Raw genomic sequence first — 19,316 nt, forward strand, 5'->3', positions numbered from 1 at the left:
AAAAGGTCTTTCTTATCATCACTCCAATATCATTTATTTAAGGCAATTGACCAAAATCTTAATAATTAAAAAAATACATCATAGATCCAAACACGAAAGACTTAAACCATGATCAATACTTTGGAAGGTTAAATGCAAAGTCTTGCACTGAGGCTTTAAAATCGGTGTAAAGTCCCCCAAACCACACATTCAGTCGAATCAAATTTATTCACAAAATGTGTGTGCGAAATATGTTATAGAACTCATAACTTCACAATTCAAGGTAACTGCAATCAAAACTGTTACTTAACAAGAGCACCGCCTTTCGGGTGCAGACCGCTCATCTATTTTCTTTTTAAAGGTGAAGGGACTCTCATTTTCAATCACAAAGGAGGGAGGGGTGGAGTGAAGAGGGGTGTATAGTGTGGGGTGTGGACATTTATTACATTATCTTCCAAAAATGCGGACAAAATGCAAAAAAATATAATTCGGGGGGTGGTAGGGGGGTTGGGGGAGTTGGGGGGGGATTCTTGGGTGCGATGGTTGGACGGTATTTCAAACATAAAATGATAAAAATAAATATTTGTGTTTTTAACCGTTTCAAAAAAAAATTGGGGGGTAGGGTGGGGGGGGTATAGTGTGAGGGTATGGTGGTCATTTGTGATATGATCTTAAAAAAAAAATAGGGGGAGGTTCGAGTGGGGAGGGGGGATGGGGGGATTCTTGGGTGCGATGGTTGGACGGTATTTCAAACATAAAATAATAAAAATAAATATTTGTGTTTTTTAACCGTTTCAAAAAAAAATTGGGGGTGGGGTGTGGGGTATAGTGTGATAGTGTGGTGGTCATTTGTGAGATGATCTTAAAAAAAAAATAACGGGGGGATTCGGGAGGGTGGAGGGGGGGGGAGGGCACGGGGGATGGTTTGGGTGGAGTCTATTGTGGTATGTCAGGTAAGAGTAGTTTTGTCAAAGTATCAATCAACTCTAATGATAAATAAAGAAGTTATGACAATTTTAGCAAAATTTAATAATTTGACCTTGAGAGTCAAGGTAAAATTCAACTTGCCAGGTACAGTAACCTCATGATAGCATGAAAGTATTTGAAGTTTGAAAGCAATAACCTTGATACTTTAGAAGTAAAGTGGATCGAAACACAAAATTTAACCATATATTCAAAGTTACTAAGTCAAAAAAGGGCCATAATTCCGTAAAAATGACAATTAGAGTTATGCAACTTGTCCTTTTACTGTACCCTTATGATAGTTTGCGAGTGTTCCAAGTATGAAAGCAATATCTATGATACATTAGGGGTAAAGTGGACCAAAACACAAAACTTAACCAAATTTTCAATTTTCTAAGTATTAAGGGCCCATAATTCCGTCCAAATGCCAGTCAGAGTTACATAACTTTGCCTGCACAGTCCCCTTATGATAGTTAATATGTGTTGCAAGTATGAAAGCAATAGCTTTGATACTGTAGGAAAAAAGTTGACCTAAACATAAAATTTAACCAATTTTTCAATTTTCTAAGTATAAAATGGGCACATAATTCTGTCAAAATGCCAGTCAGAGTTACATTACTTTGCCTGCACAGTCCCCTTATGATAGTTAGTAAGTGTTGCAAGTATGAAAGTAATAGCTTTGATACTTAAGGAATAAAATGGACCTAAACACAAAACTGAACCAAAATTTTCAATTTTCTAAGTATAAAAAGGGCACATAATTCTGTCAAAATGCACGCCAGAGTTATCTAACTTTGCCTGCCCAGTCCCCTCATGATAGTTAGTAAGTGTACTAAGTTTGAATGCAATAGCATTGATACTTTCTGAGAAAAGTTGACCTAAACGCAAAACTTAACCGGACGCAAACGCCGACGCCGACGCAGACGCCGACGCCGACGCCAAGGTGATGACAATAGCTCATTTTTTTTTCAAAAAATAGATGAGCTAAAAATGACAAGTTAATGGTCTTATGGTAACTACAGAAAAAAATGTTAAAACCCTGCTATGCACGGTAAATTCCTGTGAACAAAATACAAGGAAATAATACAGAGTGTTGGTCGGAACAAACATACCTTTGGTATTTTTTCTACTATTATATTTAACATTTACCTTCATTTCGAATGCAATCGTTATGTAGGTACATCCTGAAAAATGTTATGTTCATGCGTTTACTTCGGAGAACACAGTTCATGTAGTGGCGTAATGCTGCAGCAGTTTAAAGGTAAATCTTGCGTGAGCGTTGTATGTTTTTTGCGAAAAAACACATTCAGTTTAAAGAGATTATAGGCGCTGGAAAATCAAGGTTATGTCCCATAGAACACTTATGTAAATCAAACCCACGTCAATGTCTCCAATGAAACAAATGTTCTCGGCTATTTGAGCACCACCAGACAAGGGTTTGTTTTCCTATCGAGGACTATTTTGGTCAGACTGCATCATCTGTATCACGAACTTAGGAGCGATATTCTCGATTAATGGTTTTTCTTCGCTATAACCGAACACGTAGTTCTTTTACAACCTGAAGTGTAATAACGACTTGAATTGTAATAAACTGTATTACATTATTACAATTGCTTAATAACGCCCGAAAGTCTGATCGCATTTTCAGACACAGATTATTGCAAAATATAATGCATACATGTATAAAATTTATATTAATAGGGCAAAGCAGTGAATATTTCGTTAAGACAAATACATGTTTATGTCGATAATTGTGCATGTCGTTCGTTGTACTTTTTCTTAGACACCATAAGAATGTACTTAATAATATGAAGCAATCAATTTACAGTAATTAAACATTTATATCGAAGAGCACCAATGTTTGTTTACCGTTCGCTTGTTTATGGTTAAGCTTTCTCGTAGTAGTAGCAGGGCAGGCATCACGGCTAGGCGAACACACGCGGGAGACGAACAGCTGACAGGCCGCCCGCCCTCGAAAGACCGAAGCTGCTGGTCCCTCGGCAACGCGAGAGCTATCTCGCTGTAGTAGCTATCTGGTTTGTTTGCCAGTAGTCAAATGCCTGTCTCAAAGACCAAGCTATGCATGTCCAAGCACACGCATTCACACGGCGAGACTGCTAATGGCTCATTAAATCAGTTATGGTTCCTCAGTCGTGATTAAATTTGTTTTACACTCTTAAAGGGATCTTTTCACGGTTTGGTAAATTGACAAAATTGAAAAAAGTTGTTTCAGATTCGCAAGTTTACGTTTTAGTTATAATATTTGTGAGGAAACAGTATAACTATACATTTACCATAGTCCAATATAGCCATTATATGTATCTTTTGACGATTTGAAAACCTAAAAAATATAAAGCGTTGCAACGCGAAACGATTGAATAATTTGGAGAGTTCTGTTGTTGTCGGTTACATTTACGAAACTAAGAAGATTGCTTATATAAGGTACAAATTACTTAAATTGTGTATAAACGGCGGAATAGCCGAGAGGGCTTATGCTTTTTTTCTTCAGACTAACTCCAGGACTCCGGGTGTCACTGGTTCGAGCCCTGGTACCGGCTACTTTTTTCATTTTTTTTAAATTTTATTCTTGATTTTTTACTGGAGCTTTTAAGATCCAATGTTTACATTTATCAATATAAAGCATCTAATGACAAACTTCAAAATATGCCAAAATCTGTGAAAAGGCCCCTTTGATTAGTTTCACTTCAAGTACCTCTATATCCAACTTGTTCGCATATATTGAATTGCGTCCACTTTTCAAATCAGTTTATATCAACCTGGACGCGCAGATATCCATTCTCCACAAGCACAGCACGATTTTAATAATAATTGTCATAAAACAACCGGCGGCACTAAATGCATGTTTTTATCAAGTTTTAATGTTTTAAATAGTTATGTACTTTCCTCGTTTCATTATAGACCTCAAGTGATATAAGGTCTAATTTTAAAATTTAAATTATGGACATTTAAAATGTATTGAATTTAATAAACATAACGGCTTATATTATTTAAGCTGAAATGATGTTAGATCCAATTTATATTTTAGATTTAGGAAAATTAAATGTTTTCCATTTTAGAAACATAATTGATCATATTTTATTAGCTGAAATGACTTGACGTGTGACGGTTGTAGTAACTGTTATCAGATAGGTTACCTTTGTGAGATAACTTGTTTATTCTGGTAACGAGCAGGTAACAACTGCAGTCATTCGCTTGATTTATTCAGGAAATATTTTTTTTTAAACATTTACGGTGTGCAAATTTATAACATAAAATATATGTTAAGTGATTTGTTAGAGTAAAGTAAAGAATAATATATCAGCACTTCAAATTTTGCAATTTAATGATTTTAATTTGTTTTAGAATGCATGCACATCAGATGCTTTATGATGACGATTATAGGACATTGAGCTGGCAACCATTTGATTTTAACGAGGGTAAATTTGTATAAAAGTGACATTTCAAAAGAACCTTAAATCTGGTCAAATATAATTGATAATATGTATTGTAATATAATTTTCCAATACCGTCTTTTAATGAATTGCTCAATTCAATTCTGGAATTCCAGCGACAGTTTAGAGGAAGCGAGTCCAAAATTTCGGTTATTTTAAAGAAATATTTGTTTTTATTTATAGTGTATCACATTGTATTATGAAATTTCTGAAAGAAATGTTATACTCACTTCATCTTGTATTTATTATTGTTACACTGTTTCGCGTGCTTCATCACGAATCTTAAATAAGATCACGTATTTGAAATGAATGTTATAATCACTTAATCTCTTGTTATGATTGTATGTTCTGTTCTTGTTTTGTTCTTTCTACATGTAGTTTTCATCATGTGTCTATATTGCGTTATTAAAATTGGACAAACACGTATGGGTTATAACTACCTAGCATCTCGAATATACCCATAGGTGGTTAGCGTGTGGCTATGATATTAATAAGTGAAAACATCATTTTGAATGATAAATCATATTATAACGAAAAATGAACTTGTCTTTAAAAACATTCACTATCATAAATATATAATATATAACAAGGTATTCAACTCGAAATCTCCCGAAAACAGGATGCATCGCTTTTAACAGCCATTACTTCATCAATGTTGCAGCGATTTTCATTAACCCGGTCTTATTCAACGCAGAAATGAATATCCTTTCTGGAAATGTATATATTTTGTTTTATTTCTACCCATGCTGGGTCAAATTTTAAGAAATAACATGATACACAATTCGCATATGCTACTTGACAGCGATCAGACAGGATTCATGAATGAAATCTGCTAGTGTAATGACACACCTTCGCATTGGAGCAATGAAAGCACTCGTGTGTTTAAAATGTCAGTTGGTTGAAATGTATGTAAACAAAGGTTTCAAATGGCGCTGGACAGTTAGTTTTGATGCGTTATGCAACGGCAAGCACGGTAAGAATGTTTCTTCACTGACCACTCACATAAACTCGGTTCAAAATTAAAAAAACGTATATGATGCACATATAAAAACTCGTAAAAGAATTTCAGTGTTTTATCTCACCGATCACATCAGAATATGCACATCAGAATCATTGTTGCAAAATTGTAAATTTATCACTAACCGTGCACATAAGGCATGTCACCGGTATGTACACTAGAAAACGTTCCTCACCTTGCACATAATTTTTTTACAGCAGACATCCCACAGCGGAGTTGCAGTTTTCGATCCCCGTGCGCATCAAAATATGTACACTGCAAACCTCACAACACACTTACAATTTGTTCATGAACAATATAAATCAAAATATGTTCACCAGAGACCTCTGAGTGGAATAACCGTCACACACAATGCACTTATTCAAGCGACCTCATGACCAGTTTATAAGCAGCAATGGAAATTAAATGTTACGCCCATTTTAATTTATTTTTGGAAACATGCATAGAAATAAAACAAAATTGTATTTTGAGCAGCTTAATTTGGGAAAAAGTGATTCCAGGGTTAGGAACTTTTATATAAGTTTGTTCAGACGGGCACGGAAACGTGATCCCCCCCTCCTAAATTCACGAACGTTCGACCTCTATTTCTTCCCATAACACCTGTTTGATGATCAGGATCTGTCGATCTACCGTGCAAGTAATCAGTAACCATGGGTTTCATTTGTCTATGCCATATTTTGCAAAGGATTCTGTCAACTACAGCCCAAATGAAGTAATTTCGAAATAAAATATGGGAAGCTTTGCTACGAGGCTAATTCAAATCCCGAGTCGAATTAGACATATTCATATTCGATGAATAAAACCGCATAAGCCGGACAGGATGCAAAATTATTCCGACAGTTCGAGAAATCGATTTCAATTGAGTACCGATCGTGCAGAAAGGTTCCAAATTCGTTTCGGAACATGAACGCAAACATATGTTGTTCACCATGATTTTTGACTTCTCTGCGCTGACCTTAATCCCGCATGCTTTTGCACTTTCAGATGAGCAAGTAAGTGATGTCTTGAAATTCACTGCTGGTGGAACACATGAGATTAATTTTTAGATTTTAAGTCATCGATGGAGATGGAGTTGCGGTGGTCTTGTATGTTCATCTGCGATATCTTCTAAAAGAAAAGGTTAAACAGGACGGGGAGAGCATACATCGCTGACGGACGCCCACATATGTCCTTAAGATCCTTACATTGATTATTATAGTCCTCCTGACGTTTCCTTAGAGTTATTTGATGATTGCGCCAGTCCTTCATCAATATAGAGCTTTCTGTTGTGTTTTTTTTCTTAAGGCAAACATCAATTACTGTTTTATAAAACACTTTGGTATTTGATTATTTAAGTATTTGTTTGAAATTGCATATATGTCTTTTTTCGGCAATGCTGTTTAGCCCAGCTGTTAACTTAAGCGTCCTTTACAATTTGAATATTATTTCCCGCCTGCAAACCAGAAACTGTCCTTAATAGAAAACGTACAATCTACAAACAGTTAATATATTTACATTAACATATAATTTCTTAAGTATACAATGAAAAGACGTGGGAGATCAGACCGTTTCAAATAAACGCTATCGCGTTAACTATGTGAACTTGAATATAGACTGACAAATATTTTAAATGAAGATATTTGGTGATATTATTATGGTATGTCAATAAAAACTTTCTTTTTTTGTTCAACAATTCCATTATAAGTACCATTTCTGATTAATTTAATAAGAATTATTCAACCTTATTGCCAAATTTATTAAGCATGAGCACGATGATTCACATATAAATATTCAAACAAGAAATATCTTTATAGGATTTTTGGCGTATATCCTGACTTTGCAATAAAGGTAGAACAATTTTGACACCTGAGTGATTTTAATATTGCTTGTAAAACAATATAATATAGTACACGCCAAATATTAAACCTTTGACGGTTTTATAGTAGACCAATTCAAGGAATACAATAGTCTTAATCAATAATGTGACAATTCAACGTGATTTGAAAAAAAACTTTGTATAAGAACACTTTCTATTCTAGCATACAGAAGATCAAAAGAAGACTTTGTGGGTTGAAAACCTTTAGCAAAAAAAACTTTATTGTGTTATATTACTTAAAAATGACAGCTTAATAAACCGCCGAATGTATAGAGTATGATTAATAATATTACTTTAACATTAACTTGTTTATGAAGAAGCTTCAAAATAAAAAATGTTTTTCGAAAAGTTCAATATGACAATTTATGTAATTATTTATAAGATCTTTGGTAGGATGCAAATACAATATTTCTCGTGTTTGTTTGTACATTTACATACGTACAATAAATTCTCTATTTTAAATAAAATTCACGCCTTATGGACATACGGTGATACTGTTACAATTTGTATTTTAATATGGTCTAAGAAAATCGTGTTTTTTATAAATACACTTGCAACACAAAACGTCATTTGAGCAACCAATTAATTATCTTAATTAGTGTTATTCAATCGTCTTGTAATTATTAAAGCACTAAATGAAAAGGTATCAATTTTATTTCAAAGTGTTTATTATTATTTACTGTTATGGTTTTTAATAAAGTATATATTGTTTTAATATATTTGCATTATGAAATAAAACCCGTTGATATATCATTAACTCTAGTTGAAGTATTTATTATTTGGCTAAAATATAGAGTGTAACTAGCATTCGTATGGTTCACCGCATTGCTATGACTATAAATATCGGTACACGAAAAAAAACGATTAAAGAATATTTAACATAAGCACAGTTTAATCATTCTGGAATAAGAACGACAGAGAATTGTGTTTATTTTTATCTTTACAAAGATTATGCAATTATTACATGAATACTGATGAATAACCGGTATGACATGTTTGCAGCTGAGACTTGTGACTATGAACACTCTCTTTAGACGTCAAACCAGGGTGCAGTGTTCTAGATGCTTCACATCGAGTACTGAACGACACATGGTCGTCGTAGGAACATGATGTCTACTGTAGCTCGCACTATCCCCCGTTTTCCAACTATCAATATTCTGTGGCTATGGCCATATGAGACATTTACCCAGAATGCGATACAAACATTTACTTTACACACTAGTATTTTCATTTATTTGTGTTTACTGCAAAAAGTTGACGCTTTAACAGTTTCTTCGTTTGAATGCTCGTTTATCAAATCACTCCCCTTGTTAATACATAAGATAATGGTTCTTCTAAAGATTAAAAATTGCACATGAGTTCTAATGTAGGTACATTGTTTGTACTAGGCTAAGCATAAATGTAATGGCGACCTTTATTTAAAGAGGACTTTTCACAGATTTTGGCATGTATTGAAGTTTGTCATTAATGCTTTACATTGATAAATATAACATTGGATCTAAAAAGTTCCAGTACAAAAAATACAATTGAAGAAAGAAAAAAGTAAACCTTTTCGGGGAACAAACCACTGACCCCTGGAGTAAAAGTTTATCGCTTAGACCACTCGGTCATCCGTGCTCATACAATTAACGATGTCCTTTATACTTTATATATTCAATCGTTTCGCGTTGCAACGCTTTATAATTTTGAAGTTTTTAAATCGTCGAAAGATGAATATAATGGTTATTTATTAGCATAGTAAATGCTCATTATTACTGTTTCCTCACAAATAACTACAACAAAAAATTGCGAATCTGAAACATTTTTTTATTTTGTCAATTTACCAAAACGTGAAAAGGCCCCTTTAAGCGTGTATACTATTATACATTATTTAAAAATGTTGCCTATGCAATTCAGGCAAAATTGTGATTCACTTGGATTCCACAAAAGTGATTAACGTTAATGACGTTATTGCAGATACAAGATTCGGCAAACTCTGAGGAGTGTCCACTTCCGGTGTGAAGACGTTCCTGGGCATATCGTACGCTATAACTAAGGAAAAAGGAAGTTGTTTCTTTTTCCTATTCAGCCTCGAAAAAAGGAAATCGATTATTAATACAAACACATATGTTAAAATGTACTTTATTGCATGTATTGTGATTTATATTATCAATGTGTTTTATTTATTGTGTTTTGATTTACTTCGCTAATGGTATGTTTTTTTTTTCTTAAAATGCTTATAAGAAATACGTTTTGCTTGAATAAGGCATACGGAACTATTCTTTTTCCTTATTAGAATAAATAATAGGGGAATTGGAAAAAAATCAACTTACTTTCCATTATTTAATGGCGCGTTTCTGACTGCATGTCATTCGAAGTGAAAGCAACGTCAAAATATTATTGACAATTTTGGACGATAGCTGCTTAGTATTTGTATTCTGAATACGTTTGTGTTTTTTTCCTGAAAGCATTGTATTTATTATTAAAACGTTTATTTATCTGGTATTACTATGAACAATGCAGTCTAATAATTTATTGAATATCACAATATAGCGTCACACAAATACTATTCTGTAAACACTTCAAGAAACAAATCTATTTAAAAAAACATTCATGGGAAAAACTTCTACATTCGTATTTCAGACACACACAAATATTTAATTAGTATAATCACTGTAATTAAAAATAACTCGATATGATATCATCAGTATGATTTAAGTGTATTTTAACATTTATGACAAACTTAAACCGCATTATACAGGTAGTGTGTCCATGTAAAATAATAAAGTACAATATGATAAAAAAATATAGTATCATTTTGAGGAATTACACGCTAATATTCGTTACTAACTAATTTTAACTACATCTGGAATAAGTGAAATTTTGACAGAATGTCTATTCTGTTCAATCATTTAACTCATTTAACTAGCTAAGCTTGCTAAGTTTCCAAAACCAGCAGCTATACACCGTGATTTAACTAATATGACAACGGCTCGAACTCGTTTGCTGAAATTTCACATGTGTATAAACTATAAGATGATCTGCACGTTGCATCTGTGTCATATCTGCGGAAAAAAGTTTTGGAGTATGTTGGTGTTTCATGTTTCATGGACCAACCGGTGCTTTCAAATTGTTCACACATGTAATTTACAGTCTTCCAGATTGCATTCAAATGGGTTCGTAAAGCTGACAAAAAGAGCGCATTCCCTGTCATCAGGACTCTATGCAATCTTGGTAAACAGAACAAAGGCACACCGCTTACACGTTAAATCATTAACGAAAGACGAAATTATTGCGTCAAACTATCATCAAAACATGCGTTGTATATGCTTGTTTAAATAGAGATGACGGAGAAAAGGACACACCAGTGTATCGTTTACCAAAACTTAGTATTCATCAACGGGAAACTACGAAAGTGCTCTCGCAGGTTTGAAAAGAAAAAGGGCTCGTCATTAATGCCAGATCTGATCTTTACCGAGCAAGCTACGACGATATTTGAGTGTGCTTAGACCATTTAAGTGGTATTTTTTGTATCTTTATAACAAATGTTTATTAAAATTGACAGAAAAGTGTCTATATATGTCAAAGCTAACGAGTGTCTTACACGCCTGAGGCTAACGTATGAATATACAATAATAATGTAAGCGCCCGGCTAGTGTCCAATCATTCCTATCTCCTTAACGTACTATATTCGTGGAAGCATTAATATTATTGAATACAAGCTTCATTTTTCTAACTATTTAGTGGGAATTAAACCCAGATTGTAAATGTTAATACAAGCACATGTAACAATATGAAACATTTCTTGATATTATTAAATGCCTTAAATGCCTTAATATTTAGCTGCATACGTGATACAGTGCTAGTAAAAAGCTAAATCTGTTTCTATCATAAAGATTCTAAGCGTGTCTCTAATAAATTGTTTTTTTAAACTTTAATACCCTTCCCCGACAAAATCCAAATTGTTAACAAGAGATTGAAAGTTAGATAGGAAAAGTAGAAGGATAAAACAGCTGCCGAAGCGATACTATAACTTCGGTGCTCAACACCACTTTTGAAACCTTGTACGAACCCGATTTGATAGAAACTAATGACAATGTTCTGAATAAGTTCCAACAGCTCATCGTGACACTTATGAAATTTAGACTAAGTACAATAAGTATTGTTTGGGGAATTGGTTAGTTGCATCGGATAGCGCAATATTGCGCACGTTCCATGACGTTCTGGAAAAATTGTTCATGACGTTACACGCAGCAGCATACTGGCCGACACGACAGGAGTTGAGAAAAACAATTTCGATGTGTACTGTTCCCACTATGGATGGTAGTTATTATAGATTGCTTTAAGATGTAAGTTGAGAAACCGTCAAACGTGGTTGCACTAATTCAAAATACAAACATGCAAAAACTGCAAAGTATCTGATTGCGGTTACACCACAAAGAGTCCAATGTACTTCCAGTGCCTACCATGGAAAAGCTACTGACAAGCACATCACAGTTACTTTTGGGATTTCGGGCAAACTTGTACCCGATGATGCAGTATTGGCTGTTAGAGGCTTCTACATTTAGGACAGTGTTGGGACAGTGAGTGCCAAAGTCTATATTCCTACTTTCAAACGAGGGAAATCTCAGCTGGGGGTTCTAAATGTTGAAGGACCCCGGAGAATTGCTAACTACAGAATTTATGTTAAACGAGTGATTGATTGAAACAAAAGTGTAATATACTGTCAAATAGAATCCCGCATGTTTTTTTTTCAGTCAAGTCTTGATGGAAATATGGCTTTGGACAAAATTGTCATTGTATGCAGTGGGCTTACAGCAGCTTTAACTCAATTTATTATGACTTTCGGCATATCAAATTTGTTTGGCAATTAGAAAAATAAAGTATGTGATCGTATTCACACGATATCTCTTAATTGATCAAACAAGATGGTAAAAGCAAAAATATCAATGCTCGAGTGTTGTTGTTGGAGATATTGACGTGATTCTTTCATGCGACACACCGTCTAATAATGGTGAACAAATGTGCCAAATGATTTTAAAATTTCACAATGAATGACATAGTTATGGCCCGGACAAGCTCATTTATGGCCATTTTTGACCTTTGAATTCTAAGTGTGACCTTGACCTTGGAGATATTGACGTAATTCGTTCGCGCAACACACCGTCTAATGATGGTGAACAAATGTGCCAAATGATTTTAAAATCTCACAATGAACGACAAAGTTATGGCCCGGACAAGCTTGTTCCGCCCGCCAGCCCACCCGCCAGCCCGCCCGCCGACATTCGCCAATCTAATAACCAGTTTTTTCCTTCGGAAAGCCTGGTTAATGTTCCAAATGTAATTGCCAATCAAACTTTATATATTTTTGAATGCTACCCGAGAATCGTTCGACTGAATAATTGCATTGCATGTTTAAACAACCCAAGTTTCACCGAAAGAGAACGTGATAATGTCTGGTTAAGTTATATTAAACACAAAATTTGCGACGGCGTTGTGGATATGATGTCCGCGTAGCGATCACGAAGTCTCTTGTTCGATCCCCATAAGTGAGCGTTGCTTAAGTAATGGTTCTACCCAGAATAATGACTCGAGTTTTGCAATAAGCGCGATGCTTTCGATTAAATCTAGCTTAAACAAGGACTGTTTGTAAAACATGCATGCCCCCCTATAAGGGCTATAAGTTGTAGTAGCAGCCATTGTGTGAAGACGTTTTTTGTGGTGGTGGTGGTGGTGATGGTGGTGGTGGTGGTGGTGGTGGTGTTGGTGGTGGTGGTGGTAGTGGTGGTGGTGGTGGTGGTGGTGGTGGTGGTGGTGGTGGTGGTGGTGGTGGTGGTGGTGGTGGTGGTGGTGGTGGTGGTGGTGGTGGTTGTGGTGGTGGTGGTGGAGGAGGAGGAGGAGGAGGAGAAGCAGGTGGAGGAGGAGGAGTAGTAGTAGTAGTAGTAGTAGTAGTAGTAGTAGTAGTAGTAGTAGTAGTAGTAGTAGTTAGTAGTAGTAGTTGTAGTAGTAGTAGTAGTAGTAGTAAGTAGTTAGTAGTAGTAGTAGTAGTAGTAGTAGTAGTAGTAGTAGTAGTAGTAGTAGTAGTAGTAGTAGAAGTAGTGGTAGTGGTAGTAGTAGTAGTAGTAGTAGTAGTAGTAGTAGTAGTAGTAGTAGTAGTAGTAGTAGTAGTAGTAGTAGTAGTAGTAGTAGTAGTAGTAGTAGTAGTAGTAGTAGTAGTAGTAGTAGTAGTAGTAGCAGTAGCAGTAGCATAGCAGCAGCATTACAATACCAATACTTAAGAATGATCAAATGGGAAAAGGTAACCTAGCACTGGCAGTAAATATGGGACTCATTTACAGGTCAGATTTGGAATCTCTGCTGTAAAATGAGATTTTAAATGAAGTAAAGGGAGGCAAATGCGGTAATAAAAAGAACACGCATAAACGGTAGTTGTTTCCGTTTTTTAAACCATGCTAAATCCTTAAAATGCCTATTTCCAGTAACTGTGACCTTCACCTGTGACCTTGACCTTTGACCTAGTGACCTCAAAATCAATAGGGGTCATCTGCGAGTCATGATCAATGTACCTATGAAGTTTCATGATCCTAGTCCCAAGCGTTCTTGAGTTATCATCCGGAAACTACCTGGTGGACGGACCGACCGACCTACCGACCTACCGACCGACCTGAGCAAAGCAATATACCCCCTCTTCTTCGAAGGGGGGCATAATAAATAGGTTAACAATTAGCACAATAATATAATTGCGTATACAATTTATTTTTCAGTAAATCAATATTATACAACATTTTTATTGTAAAAAAAACATATACAAATTAAACACGTCAGACAGCAAGGCACATGCAAGACCCGTGTCCCTTTGGAAAATCGCACACTTTTATCAGAGTTATCACCACTTCTTCCTTTAAAATCTATTTTTATAAGCTATTTGGTAGATGAATTAACAACGTGCTGGCGAGAATATACACAGAGAGCTGAATTGATTGATTGATTGATTGATTTATTTGGTAAACATATGTACATTACATAGTTACTACATAATGCAGACAATATAAAATATTTTTTCACAGCAATATACATAGCAAACCATAGAATGCACACACAATACCAAGGATAACACAAAAAAGAGAAAAAATGATTTTCACTTATTTCCATTGTGGTCCTTGTTATTGGTGGCAGTAACCATGAAACAGTCATGTATTAGATTTTAATAATGTAAATGTCTCAAATATGTACTGTTTAATAAAGTATATTACTGATTAAGAATCAATAAATATAATCCCATGTTCATTATTATCACAGAAGTTGCATAAGAAAGTTACACACTGCATATGTAGTTAATAAACCCACTTTGTAGCATACTATAAGTTTAAGAATAATTATGAGATCCTTGCATCTTATTGATCATAAGACTTAAAAATGTATCACAGTATTTTAACAGAACATAAAATTCATAATAAAAATTATACTATAAAAAGCTATAAAGACTCTAAAAACTGTTTCTTGATGGCACCCTTGAAATTGTTAGGTTTAGGTACATCCCTGATGTTTTGAGGAAGATTGTTCCATAAACAGATACCATTATATGTAAATGTTTTAGAACCAAAACTTCCTACTCTTGGTTTGGAAAAACGACCAAAGTCTTCAAATGTAAAATTTTCAGCAAAATGATCAGATTCTGTCTGAGCTACCATATTAGACTTAGTACAACGATTATGTACGCCAGACACTGGCTTAAAATTCTCACCCATATACTCTGGTGCAAGGCCATTTTTAATCTTATGTACATGACAAAGTATGATCTGTTCTACTCTTTTTGAAACAGGCAGCCAACCTAAATGTGAAAACTGTTCTTGACCAACATGTGATCTGTTATCCATATTCAGCTCAAACCTAATCATCTTGTTTTGTGTAGTTTGAAGCCTATTTTTAAGTGACTGAATAAGACCAGGGTACCAAAAAGAGCAGGCATAGTCAAAGTGGCACTGTATAAGAGACATGACAAGGAGTTTTCTGGTGTGCAATGTTAAGAACTTACTATTTCTGTATAGGAACTTTAACCTTGAGTTTGCCTTTGTAATAATTGATCTAGCAATGGTTTTAACAGACAGGAACTGGTCCAATACAACACCTAGGTACTTAACAGAACTTGATGGAGTAATTGACACATCATTGCAAGAGACATTTAACTGAGAATTTGACCTTAGTTTGGGCTTTGAGCCAAACAATATAGATTCTGTTTTACCAAGATGTAGGGAAAGTTTATTGTCCACTAACCACTCACTTATAAGTTCGAGATCGCTAGAAAGAATGGATTCAATTTCTGAAATGTGTTTACCAGCTACCAGAATGCCAGTATCATCAGCATAAAGTAAAAGAATGACAGTCATGCGTATCAAAACTATTTAAAAAAAAAATGACGATTAAAAAATTAAATTTAAGAAACGTAATAGAAAGCCGCCAAACATTGTTTCAATCGTTGCGATACTGTTGTAATGCGAAGGGTTCTAACTCTAATGTTTCCATAAAAATAGTTGTTTCAAACCTTCATAAATTTAAAATTTCCGCAATCAGAAAATATTTTGATACTAAGTATTAAAATATATCCTTTTACCTTCAATTTAAAAAGTTAACAAATTTTAATTAACGGTTTGTAATTCTTATATAAATTGGTTGATCCCTGGGCTATGAAAAGTAATAAAAATCACTCACACTGTGAATATATGTTCTTCCTTGCTATTTGTAATTCAATTAACATTGAGGATTTCATAACAAGAACAATACAAGCATTAGTCCCTGTCGCTTATGAAAAAAATGTAAATCTACTTTTCTCATAGCTACAAAGAGGTCTCTCTCGGAATCAATAAACAGGTTGTGCAATATTGAAAATCACTTAAATGTAACATATTAATACATGAAAAGGGATACAAACATTTTTGAACGCACAGTTAACAAATACATGTATACACTGTTATGGACATATGAACTATTTTCAGTTTATATATCTTACAATTTTGTGACGTTATTATTCAAAACATTCGTTGTTGATTTTAAGTAAAATAAAACAATGCACTCGGTTTTTCTGATACAAAAACTATATGTCGATATCCCAAATGTATACATATATTCTACTTTTAATGAATACAATTCATATAGAACTATAATAATGCAATTTAAAACTATTGCAAAAGTATATTTTAAGAAAAACATACTATTTTACTTGTAGCATTTTCAATGTGTATTCCTTTTTTGCATGGACTCAACGTTATCATCCACTGAATATAATAACTAAGGTAACTGACATTTTGTGAATTTTTCAGGAATGCATATTTTCCGGCATTTTCTGAAATACAGAGCACTTACGTTATTTTTTTGCATTCAAAATATTGCAGTGTTGAAATTATGGTAACTGCTCCTTTCTTAATTTTTTATTGTTTTAAAAAAGATATATCAATTTGGAATTGTTTTTTTTTTCATAATTTATTATAATAATACTCAGACGATTTGAATCCGGAAAAATGTTAATTATTTTAGTAAAACAGTTTTTTGCCTCTCCTCAAAATTTAACAAAATGTCAGTTACTCTACTTTTTACATTAAAAAAAGACATGTGTTCGTAATGTCAATTTTGAAAATTTGGTTAAAACAGTATTTTTGCCAAAAAGGTTGACTCAATATTTTAACAACTGATGTATGTCACCTAAATACACACAAAAATGGAAAAAGGTAAATATGTATAAAAATGTCAGTTATATGACTTATTACATTCAGTAGACGTTATGTAAACTGCGATGAAAGTTTAATTTGTGGTTTTCATGATGATCCAATAAGTTTTAGACTGTCATATTACACACACGAAGTATTGAAAGTCATGCCTGGAGCTTTCGTCCGTGTACTTAGAACTTCATCAGCAGAATGCTTTCTACTGTTGGGAAACGTAAACATCGCTTATCGTCAGGGTGACGTTTACCAACAGTAGAAATCATTCTGCTTATGAAGTCCGTAGTACACGGACGAAAGCTCCAGGTATGGCTTTCAATACTTAGTGTGTGTAATCTGACAGTCTTAAACATATTGGAGTGTAATGTTAACTTATGACTGTAGCAAACATGATACACCAAATACACACAGGGTGTTTGTCCTTACTTAACTCATATTATACTAATATATTTAGAAACGTAACACTCGTATATGTTTTTAACAATGGTCAATGAATTATCGCGCAATGTGAACGCAAGAAAGTAAAACAGGTCACACTAGTTATTGTTTCTTTAGCGTAATATAATTTGTTACCGTTCATATTCGACAATAACAACACTGAAACGATCTTCTGAATTAATTGCTATTGGCCCGTCACATTATATTTCAGTTAATTATCTGAAGAATCGTCAACACTCCATAAACCATGACAATAAGAACATAGGTATACATATAACACATTGGAATTCAAAATGCGAGTATTTTTTGCGTAAATACACATTCATGCGGTTATAATCAGTGGAATGCCATACTCAATGCTCAAGAAAAAAGTAATATTATTATGCAAGTAATCTTATATACAGTTGGCTATTTAATGCACAACGTTATGCAGTATATCGAGTATAACGTTCGGGATTTTTTTTCAATTTGTATGTAACAGCATAATTTCCCACTTTTTAAATAGCCAGCAATCAATACAACACTTAGTATACCTGTAGTTTAGAATAAACATTTTTACAGGATTATGAGGTAAACCTGACTGTGCCAAATGAAGCTGTTTACACTTGAATGCACCAAACGGTGAGTGCCGGCATCAGCCTACAGCGAAAAATAACGATGGAGTTAATTACGTGTACTCCTCCTTTTGCAAATCGAAAAACGACTTTTCAAACAAATAGTATAAATGTATCAATTGCGAATAACAATAATTAAAGTAGCCTAACGCTTTTTTAAATAAAAAATTAAATGTTTATGCATGGCGTTTTTCCGTCCCGAGTTCATGTGAACACATGAACGACTGCTATCAATTACTTGCATTTTATAAAGTAAAGGGTTTACTCCTAAAAGTACAAAATAATTCAATATCATTAACTCCATTTGCCTTGTAATGGTAATAAATCCAATGTGTGACAGGTCAATATCCTTTTAGACTGCTTTTGACCTGATATGGACTGATGGAAATAATTGATTAATCATACCAATTCAAAACATTTACATCTTGTTGTTTACATTCTTAACTACCTGCCTTTTGTAAAGGTAATTTATCAATCGATTGTTGCTTCAAATTGATGCCTGCGTAAATTGTTAGTACTGTCATTTCGGTAGCAAATTTTACAATAATTTTGTCGGTGTGTATATGTTTCTTGCACTTTAATTCCTTGTGTGGTTTGAGAAATTAAAGTAATTGTTCTCTTTTAATTATTATGTGTCATTTTTCACAAGCATTATGGTAAAAATTTATTGATATAAACTATATTTAAATCTGCAACACGATGAAGTGGTTATGCTTGAATATTTCTGTAGATTTCTTTAAAAAACAACCTTTATATTAAATTATTTGGAACATCTAAAATGATCTGTTGTTAACTCAAACCTTCAATGTGTACCCATATAGACGAAAATAATTAAACATAGCGGGATTGGTCCAGCTGTTCTTCAGGGCTTGTTAACTCCATATACACCAGCGTGACAGATCCGTCCTCGAAGAGGTCAATGCAGTTGATTGTCAACTGTCTGTTTTTCAACTAAAAGCAGCAAAACATAAACATTAAACATGTAAAACTCTTAAATAATACTTTTGACTAATTTGCGTACGTAAAACAAGTCATGTTTTACACAAAACTAATAGAAGGTTGTTTGTCACCGGAGAGCCACCGCACATAGATTGTTATAATAACGATACAAACATGAAACTGAACGTTAAAATAGTGTATAAAGTTCTACGCTTTACCTACACTGCAGTATTGCTTTTCCATAAACAACTTATCAAATCGCAAATCTTATCACCTTTTTATACGTGTTGAACATTTCACAAGTTAGAATTAGATGTAGGTCATCAAAACAAGATATCATAATACTCCAAATGATCTATGTTT

The 19,316-nt window shown here is 34.0% G+C and overlaps 1 protein-coding gene across 1 annotated transcript in view; it reads right to left on the reverse strand.

Moving 5' to 3' along the window:
- Positions 1 to 16,713: 16,713 nt before the first annotated feature.
- Positions 16,714 to 19,316, reverse strand: part of LOC127839894 (uncharacterized) — a 69,203-nt gene continuing 66,600 nt past the window's right edge. Inside the window, exons 18-19 of the mRNA XM_052368287.1 lie at positions 18,815 to 18,965; positions 16,714 to 18,039 (exon numbers count right to left, since the gene is read on the reverse strand). Of these exons, the coding sequence (XP_052224247.1) occupies positions 18,846 to 18,965 (120 nt within the window). The 3' untranslated portion in view covers positions 16,714 to 18,039; positions 18,815 to 18,845. The remainder of the gene's footprint in view (positions 18,040 to 18,814; positions 18,966 to 19,316) is intronic.

The sequence above is a fragment of the Dreissena polymorpha genome, chromosome 7 (genome assembly GCF_020536995.1).
Source record: "Dreissena polymorpha isolate Duluth1 chromosome 7, UMN_Dpol_1.0, whole genome shotgun sequence".
Classification (NCBI taxonomy): Eukaryota; Metazoa; Mollusca; class Bivalvia; order Myida; family Dreissenidae; genus Dreissena; species Dreissena polymorpha.